Source organism: Plectropomus leopardus, chromosome 8, assembly GCF_026936395.1.
Source record: "Plectropomus leopardus strain MGB_pleo_1.0 chromosome 8, ASM2693639v1, whole genome shotgun sequence".
NCBI lineage: Eukaryota > Metazoa > Chordata > Actinopteri > Perciformes > Serranidae > Plectropomus > Plectropomus leopardus.
This window is the reverse complement of record NC_142183.1, coordinates 18,380,648-18,402,182: the sequence shown is the minus strand read 5'-3', so window position 1 is coordinate 18,402,182 and position 21,535 is coordinate 18,380,648. Positions and strand designations below refer to the sequence as shown.

Here is a 21,535-nt window from a genome sequence, read left to right as displayed (position 1 = left end):
ATGGTACGTCCTTTCTTTTTCTATCAATAGAGTGGGGAGGATGAGGACTATAAGAGAATATACACAAAAAAGATTAAACCACGGCTGAAATCTGAAGACCTTGCAGAAGGAGTGGATGTTCGCACAGAGCGGCATAGCAGCACAAGCAGCGATGGCAGCACAATTACCACCATCACCCGCCGCATCACTACCTACACCGTTGATATGCCAGGTGGCATAAGTGAGCATCTTGAACTTTCAAGCCCAGAGTTCAAGGGGCTAAAGCACGAATCTGGAGATGGCTCTCCTCATATCAGAATCTCACATGGCAGCCCTTCAGGTAAAGTGGGAATAGAAGGGAGTGTTTTTGAGGCAAGCAATATCTCTTACACTGGGCCACAAGTCAGCATCACAGAGACACACTCAGTCAGTGGGGGTGTTCAGACAAGAGAGGTAGAAAGAGAAAAAGGTGCATATCCTGGATTTAAAGGGTCTAACTTTGGAGTAACAGGGGTTAAAGGCCAAGGAGACCTTGAGAGCTCAAGAGGAAGAGGAGAGCAAGGTGACAGAAGTATTCAGGTGTCAGGGACAAGCATGACACTAAGAGACAGCACAAACACTGGTAGTAAGCATGTTTCAATAGGAGGGCTGGTAGGTGCAGAGATAACCTCAACTGATGAGAATGGAGGGTCAATTAGTATGTCTTTGCCAGGAAAAAGCATGCAGATTTTGACTTCATCCACGGATAAAACACAAGAGGGAAGTGTCGACACCAGTTTAAGTGGGGGGACAAAGGTGAAGGTATCAGAAACTATCATCAGTCACCCACAGGCAAAGAAATCAGGCAGTACTGATATTCAGAATGTCAGGCTTGATGGAGGTTCCATACTTACTGATGCTGACTTGAGAAGTGGCAGGATAGGAGGATCAGCAATAACAGTAGGCACTGTTACCTCAGGATATTCCTCAAGGCCAGGCAAGATTTCAGTGGCAGGTGTGGATGTCAACCTCACAGGTTCAAAGTTGAAAGGTGATGTTGATGTCAACCTGCCAAGCACAAAGGGAGTAATAAAACCATCTGGAATAGACGCTGAAGTCCCAGGCTATGAAAAAGGTCAGACAGGGACAGATAGTTTACCTAGCGCTAACATTAAAGGACCAGTTGTAAGCGTAAGTCTTCCAGAGGCTGACTATGAAGCACCAGAAATCAACTCAGGCATTCAAACCAATGTACCAAAGGTTGATAGCAAATACAAAATGGAAGTGTCTAAGGTAAAGAAATTATCTTTATCCGGGCCAGATACAGATTTGAACGTGAGGAGTAGCAAGGCAGATGGAGATATTGATGTAGCAGCGCTAAAGCCTGAGGGGGAACTCAGGGCACCCAAAATAGACATTAAAGGGGCCAAGGAACCAAAAGTTGACATAAAACCACTTAAGGTTGGCATCAAAGCACCAGAAGTTGATGGTGAAGGAGTGAAATCCAAGGTGTCATCCAAAACAGGACCCACAACGCCAGAATGGGATATCGGTCTAAAAGGAAGTAAGGTGGAGGGAGATGTGGATATGTCATTTCCAAAGATTGTGGGACATACAACAAAACCTGAGGCTGAGAGTAAAGGACCAGCTGATTATGGAAGGCCTAAAGGTAGATTTGAGATGCCTGGAATCGAAATCAAAGCATCCAAAGTTAATGTTACTAGCCCTGATGTTGACATTGACATTGAAAGGGCTGATGCAAAACTCAAAGGAGACAAATTCAAAGTGCCAACCATATCAGGAACAAAAATGTCAATGCCAAGTGTCAATCTGAGAGGACCAGAACTTAAAGGACATTTGGATGTATCAGAGAAAGACATGAAAACTCCTGGAATTGAAATCAAAGATTCAGGCATTAATGTTAAAGGGCCAAAGATTGGATTTGAAAAAACAGAAATCAATGTGCCACCAACTGACATAAAAGGTCCAAGGTTGGAGGGCTCAGATGTAGATATAACCCTTCCTAAGGACAACACTGATGTGAAACCACCTGGAGTTGTCATCAAAGGCCCAGAGTTTGATATCAAAGGACAAAAGATTGGATTTGACAAGCCAAAGATAAAAATGCCAACAATTGACATCAAGGGTCCAAAGGTAGAAGGTCCAGATGTGGATATAAACCTTTCCAAAACCAATATTGATGGGAAAGCTCCTGAAATTGTAATTAAGGGTGCAAAACTGGAAAATAAGGATGTTGATATGAATGTTGCCAAAGCAAACATTGACGTGAAAGCACCCAAAGTTGACATAAAAGGACCCAAGGTTGATGTTAAAGGACTGAATTCAACTGATATGGATTTAAATCTGAGGGGTCTCACACTTAAAGGTGATGTGGATGTGTCAGTGCCAAAGATAAAAGGAGACATAGAAACACCTGAAATAGACATTAAAGGTCCGAAAGTGGAGGTTCCAGATGTTGATGCAAAACTTGCCGAAGGCAATATTGATGTAAACATAAAATCTCCTAAGATTGACATGAAGGGACCAGATGTTGACACCGAAGGTCACGTGGGTGGATTTAAAATGCCCAAAATCAAAGTGCCATCCATCGGGTTGAAAGGTCCAAATTTTGAGGGGCCAGAAGTTGATGTCAGCCTCCCAAAAGCTAAAATTGATATAGGAGCAGCTGAATTGGATATCAAGGGACCAGATGTTAACATTGAAAGGCAAGGTGGTAAAATCCTAGGACCAAACATCAATATGCCAACCATTTCAGGGCCAAATGTGGATTTAAATCTGAGAGGTCCTAGTTTGAAAGGTGATAGTGATGTGAAAGTCCCAAATATAGAGGGAGACTTAAAAGGCCCTGAGGTCAACATCAAAGGTCCACAGGTTGATACTGAAGGGCCAAAGGGTGGATTTGGGTTGCCAAAAGTCAAATTGCCATTATTTGGCATCCAAAGACAAAAAGTGGAGAGCCCAGATGTTGACATAAACCTACCCAAAGGCAAGATTGATGTAGACATCAAACCTCCCAAGGTTGAAGGTCCAGAAGTTGACATTAAAGCACCTAAGATTGACATCAAAGGTGCACAGGTTGACATTGAGGGTCCAAAAGGTGGATTTGAAATGTCAAAAATCAAAATGCCATCACTGAACATTAAAGGTCCAGAAGTGGAGGGTCCAGATGTTGATCTAAACCTTCCAAAAGGAAAGATTGATGTAGACATAAAACCTCCCAAGATCGATATAGAAGGACCAGAAGTTGACATGGAGGGCCACAAAGGAGGAATCAAAATGCCTAAATTCAAAATTCCTTCCTTTGGATTAAAAGGTCCAAAAGTGGAGGGTCCAGAAGTTGATGTTAGCCTCCCGAAAGCTGATATTGATATTAAAGCCCCCGAACTGGATATCCAGGGACCAGATGTTGACATTGAGAGCCCAAGTGGTAAATTAAAAGGACCCAAAATCAGCATGCCAAGCATTTCAGGACCAAAACTGTCCATGCCAGGTGTGGATTTCAATCTGAGAGGTCCCAAACTGAAAGGTGATGTGGATGTGTCAGTGCCAAAGATAGAGGGAGACATAAAAGCACCTGATGTTGACATCAAAGGTCCACAGGTTGACATCGAAGGTCCGAAAGGTGGATTTGACATACCGAAAATCAAAGTTCCATCACTGAACATTAAAGGTCCAAAAGTGGAGGGTCCAGATGTTGATGTGGACCTTCCCAAAGGCAAGATTGATGTAGACATAAAAACTCCCAAGGTTGACATAGAAGGACCAGAAGTTGACATGGAGGGCCACAAAGGAGGAATCAAAATGCCTAAATTCAAATTGCCTCACTTTGGATTTAAAGGTCCAAAACTGGAGGGTCCAGAAGTTGATGTCAGCCTCCCGAAAGCTGATATTGATATTAAAGCCCCCGAATTGGATATCCAGGGACCAGATGTTGACATTGAGAGCCCAAGTGGTAAATTAAAAGGACCCAAAATCGGCATGCCAAGCATTTCAGGACCAAAACTGTCCATGCCAGGTGTGGATTTCAATCTGAGAGGTCCCAAACTGAAAGGTGATGTGGATGTGTCAGTGCCAAAGATAGAGGGAGACATAAAAGCACCTGAGGTCGACATCAAAGGTCCACAGGTTGACATCGAAGGTCCGAAAGGTGGATTTGACATACCGAAAATCAAAGTTCCATCACTGAACATTAAAGGTCCAAAAGTGGAGGGTCCAGATGTTGATGTGGACCTTCCCAAAGGCAAGATTGATGTAGACATAAAAACTCCCAAGGTTGACATAGAAGGACCAGAAGTTGACATGGAGGGCCACAAAGGAGGAATCAAAATGCCTAAATTCAAATTGCCTCACTTTGGATTTAAAGGTCCAAAACTGGAGGGTCCAGAAGTTGATGTCAGCCTCCCGAAAGCTGATATTGATATTAAAGCCCCTGAATTGGATATCAAAGGACCAGATGTTGACATTGAGAGTCCAAGTGGTGAATTAAAAGGACCCAAAATCGGCATGCCAAGCATTTCAGGACCAAAACTGTCCATGCCAGGTGTGGATTTCAATCTGAGAGGTCCCAAACTGAAAGGTGATGTGGATGTGTCAGTGCCAAAGATAGAGGGAGACATAAAAGCACCTGAGGTCGACATCAAAGGTCCACAGGTTGACATTGAAGGTTCAAAAGGTGGATTTGAATTGCCAAAATTCAAAATGCCATCATTGAACATTAAAGGTCCAAAAGTGGAGGGTCCAGATGTTGATGTAGACCTTCCCAAAGGCAAGATTGATGTGGACATAAAAACTCCCAAGGTCGACATAGAAGGACCAGAAGTTGACATGGAGGGCCACAAAGGAGGAATCAAAATGCCTAAATTCAAAGTACCTTCCTTTGGATTAAAAGGTCCAAAACTGGAGGGTCCAGAAGTTGATGTCAGCCTCCCGAAAGCTGATATTGATATTAAAGCCCCTGAATTGGATATCCAAGGACCAGATGTTGACATAGAGAGTCCAAGTGGTAAATTAAAAGGACCCAAATTCAACATGCCAAGCATTTCAGGGCCAAAACTTTCCATGCCAGATGTGGATTTCAAACTGAAAGGTCCCAAACTGAAAGGTGATGTGGATGTGTCAGTGCCAAAGATAGAGGGAGACATAAAAGCACCTGAGGTCGACATCAAAGGTCCACAGGTTGACATCGAAGGTTCAAAAGGTGGATTTGAATTGCCAAAATTCAAAATGCCATCACTGAACATTAAAGGTCCAAAAGTGGAGGGTCCAGATGTTGATGTAGACCTTCCCAAAGGCAAGATTGATGTGGACATAAAAACTCCCAAGGTCGACATAGAAGGACCAGAAGTTGACATGGAGGGCCACAAAGGAGGAATCAAAATGCCTAAATTCAAAGTGCCTTCCTTTGGATTAAAAGGTCCAAAACTGGAGGGTCCAGAAGTTGATGTCAGCCTCCCGAAAGCTGATATTGATATTAAAGCCCCTGAATTGGATATCCAAGGACCAGATGTTGACATAGAGAGTCCAAGTGGTAAATTAAAAGGACCCAAATTCAACATGCCAAGCATTTCAGGGCCAAAACTTTCCATGCCAGATGTGGATTTCAAACTGAAAGGTCCCAAACTGAAAGGTGATGTGGATGTGTCAGTGCCAAAGATAGAGGGAGACATAAAAGCACCTGATGTTGACATCAAAGGTCCACAGGTTGACATCGAAGGTTCAAAAGGTGGTTTTGAATTGCCAAAATTCAAAATGCCATCACTGAACATTAAAGGTCCAAAAGTGGAGGGTCCAGATATTGATGTAGACCTTCCCAAAGGCAAGATTGATGTAGACATAAAAACCCCCAAGGTCGATATAGAAGGACCAGAAGTTGACATGGAGGGCCACAAAGGAGGAATCAAAATGCCTAAATTCAAAGTGCCTTCCTTTGGATTAAAAGGTCCAAAACTGGAGGGTCCAGAAGTTGATGTTAGCCTCCCGAAAGCTGATATTGATATTAAAGCCCCTGAATTGGATATCCAAGGACCAGATGTTGACATAGAGAGTCCAAGTGGTAAATTCAAAGGACCCAAATTCAGCATGCCAAGCATTTCAGGACCAAAACTTTCCATGCCAGATGTGGATTTCAAACTGAAAGGTCCCAAACTGAAAGGTGATGTGGATGTTTCAGTGCCAAAGATAGAGGGAGACATAAAAGCACCTGATGTCGACATCAAAGGTCCACAGGTTGACATCGAAGGTTCAAAAGGTGGATTTGAAATGCCAAAATTCAAAATGCCATCACTGAACATTAAAGGTCCAAAAGTGGAGGGTCCAGATATTGATGTAGACCTTCCCAAAGGCAAGATTGATGTAGACATAAAAACTCCCAAGGTCGATATAGAAGGACCAGAAGTTGACATGGAGGGCCACAAAGGAGGAATCAAAATGCCGAAATTCAAAGTGCCTTCCTTTGGATTAAAAGGTCCAAAACTGGAGGGTCCAGAAGTTGATGTCAGCCTCCCGAAAGCTGATATTGATATTAAAGCCCCTGAATTGGATATCCAAGGACCAGATGTTGACATAGAGAGTACAAGTGGTAAATTAAAAGGACCCAAATTCAGCATGCCAAGCATTTCAGGACCAAAACTTTCCATGCCAGATGTGGATTTCAAACTGAAAGGTCCCAAACTGAAAGGTGATGTGGATGTGTCAGTGCCAAAGATAGAGGGAGACATAAAAGCACCTGATGTCGACATCAAAGGTCCACAGGTTGACATCGAAGGTTCAAAAGGTGGATTTGAATTGCCAAAATTCAAAATGCCATCACTGAACATTAAAGGTCCAAAAGTGGAGGGTCCAGATATTGATGTAGACCTTCCCAAAGGCAAGATTGATGTAGACATAAAAACTCCCAAGGTCGATATAGAAGGACCAGAAGTTGACATGGAGGGCCACAAAGGAGGAATCAAAATGCCTAAATTCAAAGTGCCTTCCTTTGGATTAAAAGGTCCAAAACTGGAGGGTCCAGAAGTTGATGTCAGCCTCCCGAAAGCTGATATTGATATTAAAGCCCCTGAATTGGATATCCAAGGACCAGATGTTGACATAGAGAGTCCAAGTGGTAAATTAAAAGGACCCAAATTCAGCATGCCAAGCATTTCAGGACCAAAACTTTCCATGCCAGATGTGGATTTCAAACTGAAAGGTCCCAAACTGAAAGGTGATGTGGATGTGTCAGTGCCAAAGATAGAGGGAGACATAAAAGCACCTGATGTCGACATCAAAGGTCCACAGGTTGACATCGAAGGTCCAAAAGGTGGATTTGAATTGCCAAAATTCAAAATGCCATCACTGAACATTAAAGGTCCAAAAGTGGAGGGTCCAGATATTGATGTAGACCTTCCCAAAGGCAAGATTGATGTAGACATAAAAACTCCCAAGGTCGACATAGAAGGACCAGAAGTTGACATGGAGGGCCACAAAGGAGGAATCAAAATGCCTAAATTCAAAGTGCCTTCCTTTGGATTAAAAGGTCCAAAACTGGAGGGTCCAGAAGTTGATGTCAGCCTCCCGAAAGCTGATATTGATATTAAAGCCCCTGAATTGGATATCCAAGGACCAGATGTTGACATTGAGAGCCCAAGTGGTAAATTAAAAGGACCCAAATTCAGCATGCCAAGCATTTCAGGACCAAAACTTTCCATGCCAGATGTGGATTTCAAACTGAAAGGTCCCAAACTGAAAGGTGATGTGGATGTGTCAGTGCCAAAGATAGAGGGAGACATAAAAGCACCTGAGGTCGACATCAAAGGTCCACAGGTTGACATCGAAGGTTCAAAAGGTGGATTTGAATTGCCAAAATTCAAAATGCCATCACTGAACATTAAGGGTCCAAAAGTGGAGGGTCCAGATGTTGATGTGGACCTTCCCAAAGGAAAGATTGATGTAGACATAAAATCTCCCAAGATGGATATAGAAGGACCAGATGTTGACATAGAGGGACATACAGGAGGATTTAAAATGCCCAAATTCCATCTGCCATCCATCGGGTTGAAAGGTCCAAAAGTGGAGGGTCCAGATGTTGATGTCAGCCTCCCGAAAGCTGATATTGATATTAAAGCCCCTGAATTGGATATCCAAGGACCAGATGTTGACATTGGGAGCCCAAGTGGTAAATTAAAAGGACCCAAATTCAGCATGCCAAGCATTTCAGGACCAAAACTTTCCATGCCAGACGTGGATTTCAATCTGAGAGGTCCCAGACTGAAAGGTGACGTGGATGTGTCAGTGCCAAAGATAGAGGGAGACATAAAAGCACCTGAGGTCGACATCAAAGGTCCACAGGTTGACATTGAAGGTCCAAAAGGTGGATTTGAATTGCCAAAATTCAAAATGCCATCACTGAACATTAAAGGTACAAAAGTGGAGGGTCCAGATGTTGATGTGGACCTTCCCAAAGGAAAGATTGATGTAGACATAAAATCTCCCAAGATGGATATAGAAGGACCAGATGTTGACATAGAGGGACATACAGGAGGATTTAAAATGCCCAAATTCCATCTGCCATCCATCGGGTTGAAAGGTCCAAAAGTGGAGGGTCCAGATGTTGATGTTAGCCTCCCGAAAGCTGATATTGATATTAAAGCCCCTGAATTGGATATCCAAGGACCAGATGTTGACATAGAGAGTCCAAGTGGTAAATTAAAAGGACCCAAATTCAGCATGCCAAGCATTTCAGGACCAAAACTTTCCATGCCAGATGTGGATTTCAAACTGAAAGGTCCCAAACTGAAAGGTGATGTAGATGTTAAGGTGCCAAAGATAAAGGGAGACATAAAAGCACCAGAGGTTGATATTAAAGGTCCACAGGTTGACGTTGAAGGTCCGAAAGTTGGATTTGACTTGCCAACAATCAAAATGCCATCATTTGGCTTCCAATGTCCAAAAGTGGAGGGTCCAGATGTTGATATAAATGTCCCTGAAGCTAACATTAAAGTGCAAGCACCTGATGTTGATGTCAAAGGTCCACAGCTTGATATCCAAGGGACTAAGGGTGGATTCGAAATGCCTAAAATTAAAATGCCATCAACATCAGGACCCAATTTGCCTGAATTTGACATCGGGTTTAAAGGGCCCAAGATAAAGGGAAATGTGTCAGCACCAAAATTTGAAGGAGACATAAAAACGCCTCAAGGTGAGATCAAAATTCCTACGGTTGAATTTGAATCTCCATCAGGAGAACTTAGTGGGCCAAAGGTGAAATTACCTAAAATATCTGGACCAAAAATATCATTGCCAGATGTTGACATCAACTTGAAAGGATCAAAATTGAAGGCCGATTTGAAGGGTGATGTTCAGCTGCCAAAATCAGAACTTGAGGGACCAGATGTTACTGTTGATGTTCCGGAAATTGGCGCAAAGAAATCTAAATTCAAACTGCCAAAGTTTGGATTTAAGGGCCCAAAGATTAAGGGTCCAGAAACTGATGTGAAAATGGCTAAAGGGGATATCAGTATCAAAGGGAAGACTGGTAGTACTGAAGATCTTGATCTTGACATGGGATTGACTGGTCCAAAAATTAAGGGCTCGAAATTCAAGCTGCCGAAATTTGGCTTCAAAGGCCCAAAGGTTGAACTGCCAGAAGTTGATATTGATCTTCCCAGAGCTGACACTGAAATGAAAATTCCAGATGTTGACATTGAAGGAACAGACATTAAAATTGAAAGTCCAGATGCCAAAATTAAAGGCACAAAACTAAAATTGCCAACTATTACAGGACCGAAAATCCCAATGCCAGATGTGGATTTCAAACTGAAGGGTCCAAAACTCAAAGGTGATGTGGATGTGTCGGTTCCAAAGATTAAGGGAGACATATCAATACCTGATGTTGACATCAAAGGTCCAGAGTTTGATATCAAAGGTCCCAAGGGTGGACTTGACATGCCTAAAATAAAAATGCCGTCATTTGAAATCAAAGCTCCCAAAGTGGAAAGTCCTGATGTTGATATAAATCTTCCCAAAGCAAACATTGCTGTAACTGCACCTGACATTGACTTAAAGGGTCCAAATGTTGAAATCGAAAGCCCTGATGCAAAGCTCAAAGGACCAAAATTTAAACTACCATCAATATCAGGACCGAAGCTGCCAGATTGGGATATGAGCCTGAAAGGGCCCAAACTGAAAGGTGATGTGGATGTGTCAGTGCCAAAGATAGAGGGAGACATAAAAGCACCTGATGTTGACATCAAAGGTCCACAGGTAAACATTGAGGGTCCGAAAGGTGGATTTGAAATGCCAAAAATCAAAATGCCATCCTTGAACATTAAAGGTCCAAAAGTGGAGGGTCCAGATGTTGATGTAGACCTTCCCAAAGGCAAGATTGATGTGGACATAAAAACTCCCAAGGTTGATATCCAAGGACCAGATGTTGACATTGAGAGTCCAAGTGGTAAATTCAAAGGACCCAAATTCAGCATGCCAAGCATTTCAGGACCAAAACTTTCCATGCCAGATGTGGATTTCAATCTCAGAAGTCCCAAGCTGAAAGGTGATGTGGATGTGACAGTGCCAAAGATAGAGGGAGACATAAAAGCACCTGAGGTCGACATCAAAGGTCCACAGGTTGACTTTGAAGGTCCAAAAGGTGGATTTGAATTGCCAAAATTCAAAATGCCATCACTGAACATTAAAGGTCCAAAAGTGGAGGGTCCAGATATTGATGTAGACCTTCCCAAAGGCAAGATTGATGTAGACATAAAAACCCCCAAGGTCGATATAGAAGGACCAGAAGTTGACATGGAGGGCCACAAAGGAGGAATCAAAATGCCTAAATTCAAATTGCCTTCCTTTGGATTTAAAGGTCCAAAACTGGAGGGTCCAGAAGTTGATGTCAGCCTCCCGAAAGCTGATATTGATATTAAAGCCCCTGAATTGGATATCCAAGGACCAGATGTTGACATAGAGAGTCCAAGTGGTAAATTCAAAGGACCCAAATTCAGTATGCCAAGCATTTCAGGACCAAAACTTTCCATGCCAGATGTGGATTTCGATCTAAGAGGTCCCAAGCTGAAAGGTGATGTGGATGTGTCAGTGCCAAAGATAGAGGGAGACATAAAAGCACCTGAGGTCGACATCAAAGGTCCACAGGTTGACATTGAAGGTCCAAAAGGTGGATTTGAATTGCCAAAATTCAAAATGCCATCACTGAACATTAAAGGTCCAAAAGTGGAGGGTCCAGATATTGATGTAGACCTTCCCAAAGGCAAGATTGATGTAGACATAAAAACTCCCAAGGTCGACATAGAAGGACCAGAAGTTGACATGGAGGGCCACAAAGGAGGAATCAAAATGCCGAAATTCAAAGTGCCTTCCTTTGGATTTAAAGGTCCAAAACTGGAGGGTCCAGAAGTTGATGTCAGCCTCCCGAAAGCTGATATTGATATTAAAGCCCCTGAATTGGATATCCAAGGACCAGATGTTGACATAGAGAGTCCAAGTGGTAAATTAAAAGGACCCAAATTCAGCATGCCAAGCATTTCAGGACCAAAACTTTCCATGCCAGATGTGGATTTCAAACTGAAAGGTCCCAAGCTGAAAGGTGATGTGGATGTGTCAGTGCCAAAGATAGAGGGAGACATAAAAGCACCTAATGTCGACATCAAAGGTCCACAGGTTGACATCGAAGGTCCAAAAGGTGGATTTGAATTGCCAAAATTCAAAATGCCATCATTGAACATTAAAGGTCCAAAAGTGGAGGGTCCAGATATTGATGTAGACCTCCCCAAAGGCAAGATTGATGTAGACATAAAAACTCCCAAGGTCGACATAGAAGGACCAGAAGTTGACATGGAGGGCCACAAAGGAGGAATCAAAATGCCTAAATTCAAAGTGCCTTCCTTTGGATTAAAAGGTCCAAAACTGGAGGGTCCAGAAGTTGATGTCAGCCTCCCGAAAGCTGATATTGATATTAAAGCCCCTGAATTGGATATCCAAGGACCTGATGTTGACATTGAGAGCCCAAGTGGTAAATTCAAAGGACCCAAATTCAGCATGCCAAGCATTTCAGGACCAAAACTTTCCATGCCAGATGTGGATTTCAAACTGAAAGGTCCCAAACTGAAAGGTGATGTGGATGTGTCAGTGCCAAAGATAGAGGGAGACATAAAAGCACCTAATGTCGACATCAAAGGTCCACAGGTTGACATCGAAGGTCCAAAAGGTGGATTTGAATTGCCAAAATTCAAAATGCCATCATTGAACATTAAAGGTCCAAAAGTGGAGGGTCCAGATGTTGATGTAGACCTTCCCAAAGGCAAGATTGATGTAGACATAAAAACTCCCAAGGTCGATATAGAAGGACCAGAAGTTGACATGGAGGGCCACAAAGGAGGAATCAAAATGCCTAAATTCAAAGTGCCTTCCTTTGGATTCAGTGGGCCAAAACTGGAGGGTCCAGAAGTTGATGTCAGCCTCCCGAAAGCTGATATTGATATTAAAGCCCCTGAATTGGATATCCAAGGACCTGATGTTGACATAGAGAGTCCAAGTGGTAAATTCAAAGGACCCAAATTCAGCATGCCAAGCATTTCAGGACCAAAACTTTCCATGCCAGATGTGGATTTCAAACTGAAAGGTCCCAAACTGAAAGGTGATGTGGATGTGTCAGTGCCAAAGATAGAGGGAGACATAAAAGCACCTAATGTTGACATCAAAGGTCCACAGGTTGACATTGAAGGTCCAAAAGGTGGTTTTGAATTGCCAAAATTCAAAATGCCATCACTGAACATTAAAGGTCCAAAAGTGGAGGGTCCAGATATTGATGTAGACCTTCCCAAAGGCAAGATTGATGTAGACATAAAAACTCCCAAGGTCGATATAGAAGGACCAGATGTTGACATGGAGGGCCACAAAGGAGGAATCAAAATGCCTAAATTCAAAGTGCCTTCCTTTGGATTCAGTGGGCCAAAACTGGAGGGTCCAGAAGTTGATGTCAGCCTCCCGAAAGCTGATATTGATATTAAAGCCCCTGAATTGGATATCCAAGGACCTGATGTTGACATAGAGAGTCCAAGTGGTAAATTCAAAGGACCCAAATTCAGCATGCCAAGCATTTCAGGACCAAAACTTTCCATGCCAGATGTGGATTTCAAACTGAAAGGTCCCAAACTGAAAGGTGATGTGGATGTGTCAGTGCCAAAGATAGAGGGAGACATAAAAGCACCTGATGTTGACATCAAAGGTCCACAGATTGACATCGAAGGTCCAAAAGGTGGATTTGAATTGCCAAAATTCAAAATGCCATCACTGAACATTAAAGGTCCAAAAGTGGAGGGTCCAGATATTGATGTAGACCTTCCCAAAGGCAAGATTGATGTAGACATAAATACTCCCAAGGTCGATATAGAAGGACCAGAAGTTGACATGGAGGGCCACAAAGGAGGAATCAAAATGCCTAAATTCAAAGTGCCTTCCTTTGGATTCAGTGGTCCAAAACTGGAGGGTCCAGAAGTTGATGTCAGCCTCCCGAAAGCTGATATTGATATTAAAGCCCCTGAATTGGATATCCAAGGACCTGATGTTGACATAGAGAGTCCAAGTGGTAAATTCAAAGGACCCAAATTCAGCATGCCAAGCATTTCAGGACCAAAACTTTCCATGCCAGACGTGGATTTCAATCTGAGCGGTCCTAGACTGAAAGGTGATGTGGATGTGTCAGTGCCAAAGATAGAGGGAGAAATAAAGGCACCTGATGTCGACATCAAAGGTCCACAGGTTGACATTGAAGGACCAAAAGGAGGATTTGAATTGCCAAAATTCAAAATGCCATCATTGAACATTAAAAGTCCAAAAGTGGAGGGTCCAGATATTGATGTAGACCTTCCCAAAGGCAAGATTGATGTAGACATAAAAACCCCCAAGGTCGATATAGAAGGACCAGAAGTTGACATGGAGGGCCACAAAGGAGGAATCAAAATGCCTAAATTCAAAATTCCTTCCTTTGGATTTAAAGGTCCAAAACTGGAGGGTCCAGAACTTGATGTCAGCCTCCCAAAAGCTGATATTGATATTAAAGCCCCTGAATTGGATATCCAAGGACCGGATGTTGACATTGAGAGTCCAAGTGGCAAATTAAAAGGACCCAAATTCAGCATGCCAAGCATTTCAGGACCAAAACTTTCCATGCCAGATGTGGATTTCAAACTGAAAGGTCCCAAACTGAAAGGTGATGTGGATGTGTCAGTACCCAAGATAGAGGGAGACATAAAAGCACCTGATGTCGACATCAAAGGTCCACAGGTTGACATCGAAGGTCCAAAAGGTGGATTTGAATTGCCAAAATTCAAAATGCCATCACTGAACATTAAAGGTCCAAAAGTGGAGGGTCCAGATATTGATGTAGACCTTCCCAAAGGCAAGATTGATGTAGACATAAAAACTCCCAAGGTCGATATAGAAGGACCAGAAGTTGACATGGAGGGCCACAAAGGAGGAATTAAAATGCCTAAATTCAAAATTCCTTCCTTTGGATTAAAAGGTCCAAAACTGGAGGGTCCAGAAGTTGATGTCAGCCTCCCGAAAGCTGATATTGATATTAAAGCCCCTGAATTGGATATCCAGGGACCAGATGTTGACATTGAGAGCCCAAGTGGTAAATTAAAAGGACCCAAATTCAGCATGCCAAGCATTTCAGGACCAAAACTTTCCATGCCAGATGTGGATTTCAAACTGAAAGGTCCCAAACTGAAAGGTGATGTGGATGTGTCAGTACCCAAGATAGAGGGAGACATAAAAGCACCTGATGTTGACATCAAAGGTCCGCAGGTTGACATCGAAGGTCCAAAAGGTGGATTTGAATTGCCAAAATTTAAAATGCCATCACTGAACATTAAAGGTCCAAAAGTGGAGGGTCCAGATATTGATGTAGACCTTCCCAAAGGCAAGATTGATGTAGACATAAAAACTCCCAAGGTCGATATAGAAGGACCAGAAGTTGACATGGAGGGCCACAAAGGAGGAATCAAAATGCCTAAATTCAAAATTCCTTCCTTTGGATTAAAAGGTCCAAAACTGGAGGGTCCAGAACTTGATGTCAGTCTCCCAAAAGCTGATATTGATATTAAAGCCCCTGAATTGGATATCCAGGGACCAGATGTTGACATTGAGAGCCCAAGTGGTAAATTCAAAGGACCCAAATTCAGCATGCCAAGCATTTCAGGACCAAAACTTTCCATGCCAGATGTGGATTTCAAACTGAAAGGTCCCAAACTGAAAGGTGATGTGGATGTGTCAGTGCCCAAGATAGAGGGAGACATAAAAGCACCTGATGTCGACATCAAAGGTCCACAGGTTGACATCGAAGGTCCAAAAGGTGGATTTGAATTGCCAAAATTTAAAATGCCATCACTGAACATTAAAGGTCCAAAAGTGGAGGGTCCAGATATTGATGTAGACCTTCCAAAAGGCAGCATTGATGTTGAAATTCCTGATGTAGACATGACGTCTCCTGAGATCAATATTGAAGGACCAGATCTTGACATAGACAGTACAAGTGGTAAAATTAAAGGTCCTAAATTTAAACTGCCATCTCTATCTGGACCAAAGTTACCGGACTTTGATATGAGTCTCAAAGCGCCCAAAATAAAGGGAGATGTTGATGTGTCTATTCCAAAGTTTGAGGGTGACATAAAAGCTCCCACAGTTGATATTGAAGGACCAGATGTTGATATTAAGGGTCACAAAGGAGGATTTAAAATGCCTAAATTCCACATGCCATCCTTTGAAATGAAAGGTTCAAATGTTGAGGGGCCAGATGTTGATGTAAACCTCCCAAAGGCTGATATTGATATTAAAGCCCCAGAACTGGATATGAAAGGACCAGATTTTAACATCAAGAGTCCAAGTGGTAAAATCAAAGGACCCAAATTCAGCATGCCAAGCATTTCAGGACCAAAACTTTCCATGCCTGATGTGGGTTTAAATCTGAAAGGTCCTAAACTGAAAGGTGATGTGGATATGTCAGTTCCAAAGTTAAAGGGAGACATAAAAACACCTGAGTTTGACATCAAAGGTCCACAGGTTGACCTCGAAGGCCCAAAAGGTGGACTTGAAATGCCAAAAATCAATATGCCATCGTTTGAGATCAAAGGTCCCACACTGGAGGGTCCAGATGTGGATGTAAATCTTCCTAAAGCTAACTTTGATGTGAAAATGCCTAAAGTAGAACTTAAAACTCCAGAGACTGACATTAAAGGCCCTGATGGAAAATTTAAAGGGCCTAAATTCACTAAGCCAAACATATCAGGACCCAAATTTTCAATGCCAGATGTGGACATTGAAGGGCCAGATGTTGACATCAAGGGTCCTAAAGGAGGATTTAAAATGCCTAAATTCCACCTGCCATCCTTTGGATTCAAAGGTCCAAAAGTGGAGGGTCCAGAAGTTGATGTCAGTCTTCCAAAAGCTGATATTGATATCAAAGCACCTGAGATAGATATCAAAGCACCAGATGTTGACATTGAGAGTCCAAGTGGTAAATTCAAAGGACCCAAATTCAGCATGCCAAGCATTTCAGGACCAAAACTTTCCATGCCAGATGTGGATTTCAAACTGAAAGGTCCCAAACTGAAAGGTGATGTGGATGTGTCAGTGCCAAAGATAGAGGGAGACATAAAAGCACCTGATGTCGACATCAAAGGTCCACAGGTTGACATTGAAGGTCCAAAAGGTGGATTTGAATTGCCAAAATTCAAAATGCCATCACTGAACATTAAAGGTCCAAAAGTGGAGGGTCCAGATATTGATGTAGACCTTCCCAAAGGCAAGATTGATGTAGACATAAAAACTCCCAAGGTCGATATAGAAGGACCAGAAGTTGACATGGAGGGCCACAAAGGAGGAATCAAAATGCCGAAATTCAAAGTGCCTTCCTTTGGATTAAAAGGTCCAAAACTGGAGGGTCCAGAAGTTGATGTCAGCCTCCCGAAAGCTGATATTGATATTAAAGCCCCTGAATTGGATATCCAAGGACCAGATGTTGACATTGAGAGTCCAAGTGGTAAATTCAAAGGACCCAAATTCAGCATGCCAAGCATTTCAGGACCAAAACTTTCCATGCCAGACATGGATTTCAATCTGAGAGGTCCCAGACTGAAAGGTGATGTGGATGTGTCAGTGCCAAAGATAGAGGGAGACATAAAAGCACCTGATGTCAACATCAAAGGTCCACAGGTTGACATTGAAGGTCCAAAAGGTGGATTTGAATTGCCAAAATTCAAAATGCCATCACTGAACATTAAAGGTCCAAAAGTGGAGGGTCCAGATATTGATGTAGACCTTCCCAAAGGCAAGATTGATGTAGACATAAAAACTCCCAAGGTCGATATAGAAGGACCAGAAGTTGACATGGAGGGCCACAAAGGAGGAATCAAAATGCCTAAATTCAAAGTGCCTTCCTTTGGATTAAAAGGTCCAAAACTGGAGGGTCCAGAAGTTGATGTCAGCCTCCCGAAAGCTGATATTGATATTAAAGCCCCTGAATTGGATATCCAAGGACCAGATGTTGACATTGAGAGTCCAAGTGGTAAATTAAAAGGACCCAAATTCAGCATGCCAAGCATTTCAGGACCAAAACTTTCCATGCCAGACGTGGATTTCAATCTGAGAGGTCCCAGACTGAAAGGTGATGTGGATGTGTCAGTGCCAAAGATAGAGGGAGACATAAAAGCACCTGATGTCGACATCAAAGGTCCACAGGTTGACATCGAAGGTTCAAAAGGTGGATTTGAATTGCCAAAATTCAAAATGCCATCACTGAACATTAAAGGTCCAAAAGTGGAGGGTCCAGATGTTGATGTGGACCTTCCCAAAGGCAAGATTGATGTAGACATAAAATCTCCCAAGATGGATATAGAAGGACCAGAAGTTGACATAGAAGGACATACAGGAGGATTTAAAATGCCCAAATTCCATCTGCCATCCATCGGGTTGAAAGGTCCAAAATTCGAGAGTCCAGAAGTTGATGTCAGCCTCCCAAAAGCTGAAATTGGTATCAAAGCACCTGAAGTCGACATCAAAGGTCCACAGGTTGACATTGAAGGTCCGGAAGGTAGATTTGATATGCCAACAATCAAAATGCCATCATTTGGCTCCCAAGGTCCAAAGGTAGAGGGTCCAGATGTTGATGTAAACCTTCCAAAAGGAAAGATTGATGTAGACATAAAATCTCCCAAGATGGATATAGAAGGACCAGATGTTGACATAGAGGGCCATACAGGAGGATTTAAAATGCCTAAATTCCATCTGCCATCCATTGGGTTGAAAGGTCCAAAATTCGAGAGTCCAGAAGTTGATGTCAACCTCCCAAAAGCTGAAATTGGTATCAAAGCACCTGAGGTCGACATCAAAGGTCCACAGGTTGACATTGAAGGTCCGAAAGTTGGATTTGACATGCCAACAATCAAAATGCCATCATTTGGCTTCCAAGGTCCGAAAGTGGAGGGTCCCGATGTTGATGTAAACGTTCCCAAAGGCAAGATTGATGTGAGTGCATCTGGCGTTGACATTCAAGGACCACAGATTGACATAGAAGGACCTGATTCAAAAGTCAAAGGACCCAAATTTAAAATGCCAACTGTTTCAGGACCACAATTGTCCATGCCCACCGTTGATTTTAACCTGAGAGGTCCCAAACTGAAAGGTGATGTGGGTATGTCAGTGCCAAAGATAGAGGGTGACATAAAAAACCCTGATGTTTCCATCAAAGGTCCACAGATTAAAGGGCCGAAGGGTCAATTTGACATGCCAAAAATCAAAATGCCATCAGCTGACTTTAAAGGTCCAAAGATGGAGGGCCCAGGTATTGACATAAATATTCCTAAATCTAATGCTGATGTTAAAGTACCAGATGTTGATATCAACCTCAAAGGCAAGATGGATGCATCAGTGCCCAAAATGAAAGCAGACATCAAAGGTCCAGATGCCAGTGTTGCAGTACCCACCATCACAATGGAAGGTGTGTCTCTTGATCCTGCAAAGACAGGCGTTACATTTCCCAAGTTTAAAGGTCCTAAGTTTGGAATGAAATCCCAAGAAGTCGAGGGGAAGACACCCACGTTGAGTGTGGGAGTAAAAGGTTCCAAAACAGAAGTTAGTCTCCCTGATACTGAAGCAAGTCTTGATGCCCCTGATATTGATATAAATGTAAGGGGGAAAAAGGGGAAATTCAAACTTCCTAAAGGGAAAGGAAAGTCAAAGAAACCTGGTATTGACATAGAAATTCCAGCAGTAGACCTAGATGCAGACACACCTAATATTCATGTCAAAGGAACAAAGGTAAAGAAGCCTCTTTTTGGTAAGCTTCATTTTCCTGATGTGGAACTAGATATTAAGTCACCAAAAATGAAAGGCGATGGATCTTTATCAGAGGGATTCAAATCACCTGACATAGAGTTTCCATCTGCCAGCTTCAACACCACTGTTGAGGGTTCTGGTATTGGCAGTCCAAATGTTAATTTGGGAGGGGCAGACGTGAAATTAAAGACTCCTAATATTAAAATGTCAAATGTGAATGTGTCCACATCTGATGTTGATACAAATCTAAACAGACAAGGAGAGGCAAGCATGTCTGCAGGTTTTAAAGGCCCAAAAATAAATTTGAAAGGTGGTGCAGGGATTGATACAACTGGTTCAGGGGCTAGTGCAAGTGGTGGCCTTAATTACCCAGAAGGTACTGTAACATTTCCCAAAATTAAGGTACCAAAATTTGGTATTGCTCTGCCTCAGGTGGAAAGCCAGGGAGATGGAGGAAATGTTGAGTCAGCTAGCGGAGGCATAAGTATACAGTCTCCATCTATTAGTTGCCAAGTCAGTTCACAAAATATTGAGGTTCCCAGTCCAGAACTGAGGCACAGTGAAGGCAAAGTAAAGGTAAAGATGCCAAAATTGTTTGGCAAATCAAAAGCAAAGGGCAGTAGTGCAAGTGACCTTCAGGGACCGGAGGTAGAATTGAGCACAAGTGGAGGAGGTGGAAAATTTGAAGCAGAGGGTGATCCTAGGCTCAGTGTATCAGCTAAAGGCAAGTCAGCCTCACTGGATCTATTTCAGAGATCAAGACATCGGTCTTCTTCTCTGAGTGATGAGGGGGGACTTGCAGTTAGTTCTCCTTCAACTCACTTAGAAGCTGAGGGTGGCGACATTTCATTAGACCTAGGAGGAGGCAAGGTCAAAGGAAAGAAAGGCAAGTTGAAGTTTGGCACCTTTGGAGGTTTTGGTTCAAAGTCAAAGGGCTCATATGAAGTGTCACTTGGTGAGGAGGGTGAAGCAGGTGCAGGAGTTTCTCTACCTTCTAAAAAATCGCGATTGTCTTCATCTTCCAGCAGTGACAGTGGTTCAAGAGGTGGTTTCAGGTTCCCAAGACTTGAACTATCTGTTTCACCAAAAAAATAATTAAATATGAGGCAAGTTAAACTTTCTCATGTACACCCAAATAGTCTTTTCTGATGTGGCATTTTTTCATTCTAAAGCTGTTTTAAAGGCGATGTACAGCCATCTCAATATTGTTAAATATAATTGTTTTCAGTAATTAGACAACAGTGCATGAGATTGTTTAAAATCCCTTCAAACTGTAAATAAGATAAATTTGTATTGTAATAATAAATGCTGTTTCTTGTACATAGTCCAGATTTATTGAACATATGCCATCTCACCAAATTTTTACCAATAGTTTAATATGGGATTTGCCTTTTTTGTCATGTTTCATTCTATTACATGAATGGTATTAATAATTGGGTGTGGTATATTTGTATCCAGGGGTCTATTGCACAGAACAGATAGTTATAACAGTAATTTTGAAGGACAGTGTTGCTTATACATCCAGACACAAATATAAACAGTTACCATTTTTTAAATGTATGAAATTATTTTATTTTCAAGCTTTGATATTATATAATCAGTGCAGAAGCATATCTAGGCAATATAGAGCTGGCCCTTTGTAACACATTCTGAAGAGTAATGGTGTTGTATATACCATAATTGCAAAGACAATCACTGTTTGGAAACTATCAACACTTTGAAGTGCTGTCAGTACTTTTCTGTTAATTTTTCAGAAACTTTATTCACCCTCTGATTCTGTGCCATTTATCAAAAATATGCATTGTTAAATTTGTTTTAAATATGTTTTGTCTCCTAATCCTGTGTCAATGTCATTCTTACCTGTTTTGTGATCCTCTTAATTTTATTTCCTGTCACTCTCTCTTTGTACACAGACCTTTTGATTATGTAAAAAGAATGTCACAAATAAACTGTCACTTTTTGATTGCAACAAAATCTGTGTTGATAAGAGAGTTGCATAGTTTTGATCAGATGGAGGTAGAGCATGATTTTTGGGTTTCTTTTGTGTGCATTCTGCCAAATAAACAAAATAAAAAGATTTATATAATTTACCAGGTTTCTTAAGTCAGAATTTGCCAGTGCCTGAATCCCATGATATGACATGGGCAATACTTAATTGTGTTTGTCTATATTTTCTTTTACGTTAAAGTTATTTTATCTTTTTTCTAGTCAAGTAAATTTCCCTCAA

The 21,535-nt window shown here is 42.1% G+C and overlaps 1 protein-coding gene across 1 annotated transcript in view; it reads left to right on the top strand.

The window, feature by feature from the left end:
- Positions 1–21,282, top strand: part of ahnak (AHNAK nucleoprotein) — a 37,255-nt gene extending 15,973 nt beyond the window's left edge. The window contains exon 6 of the mRNA XM_088081018.1: positions 31–21,282. Within this exon, the coding sequence (XP_087937144.1) occupies positions 31–20,403 (20,373 nt within the window). The 3' untranslated portion in view covers positions 20,404–21,282. The remainder of the gene's footprint in view (positions 1–30) is intronic.
- Positions 21,283–21,535: the final 253 nt, after the last annotated feature.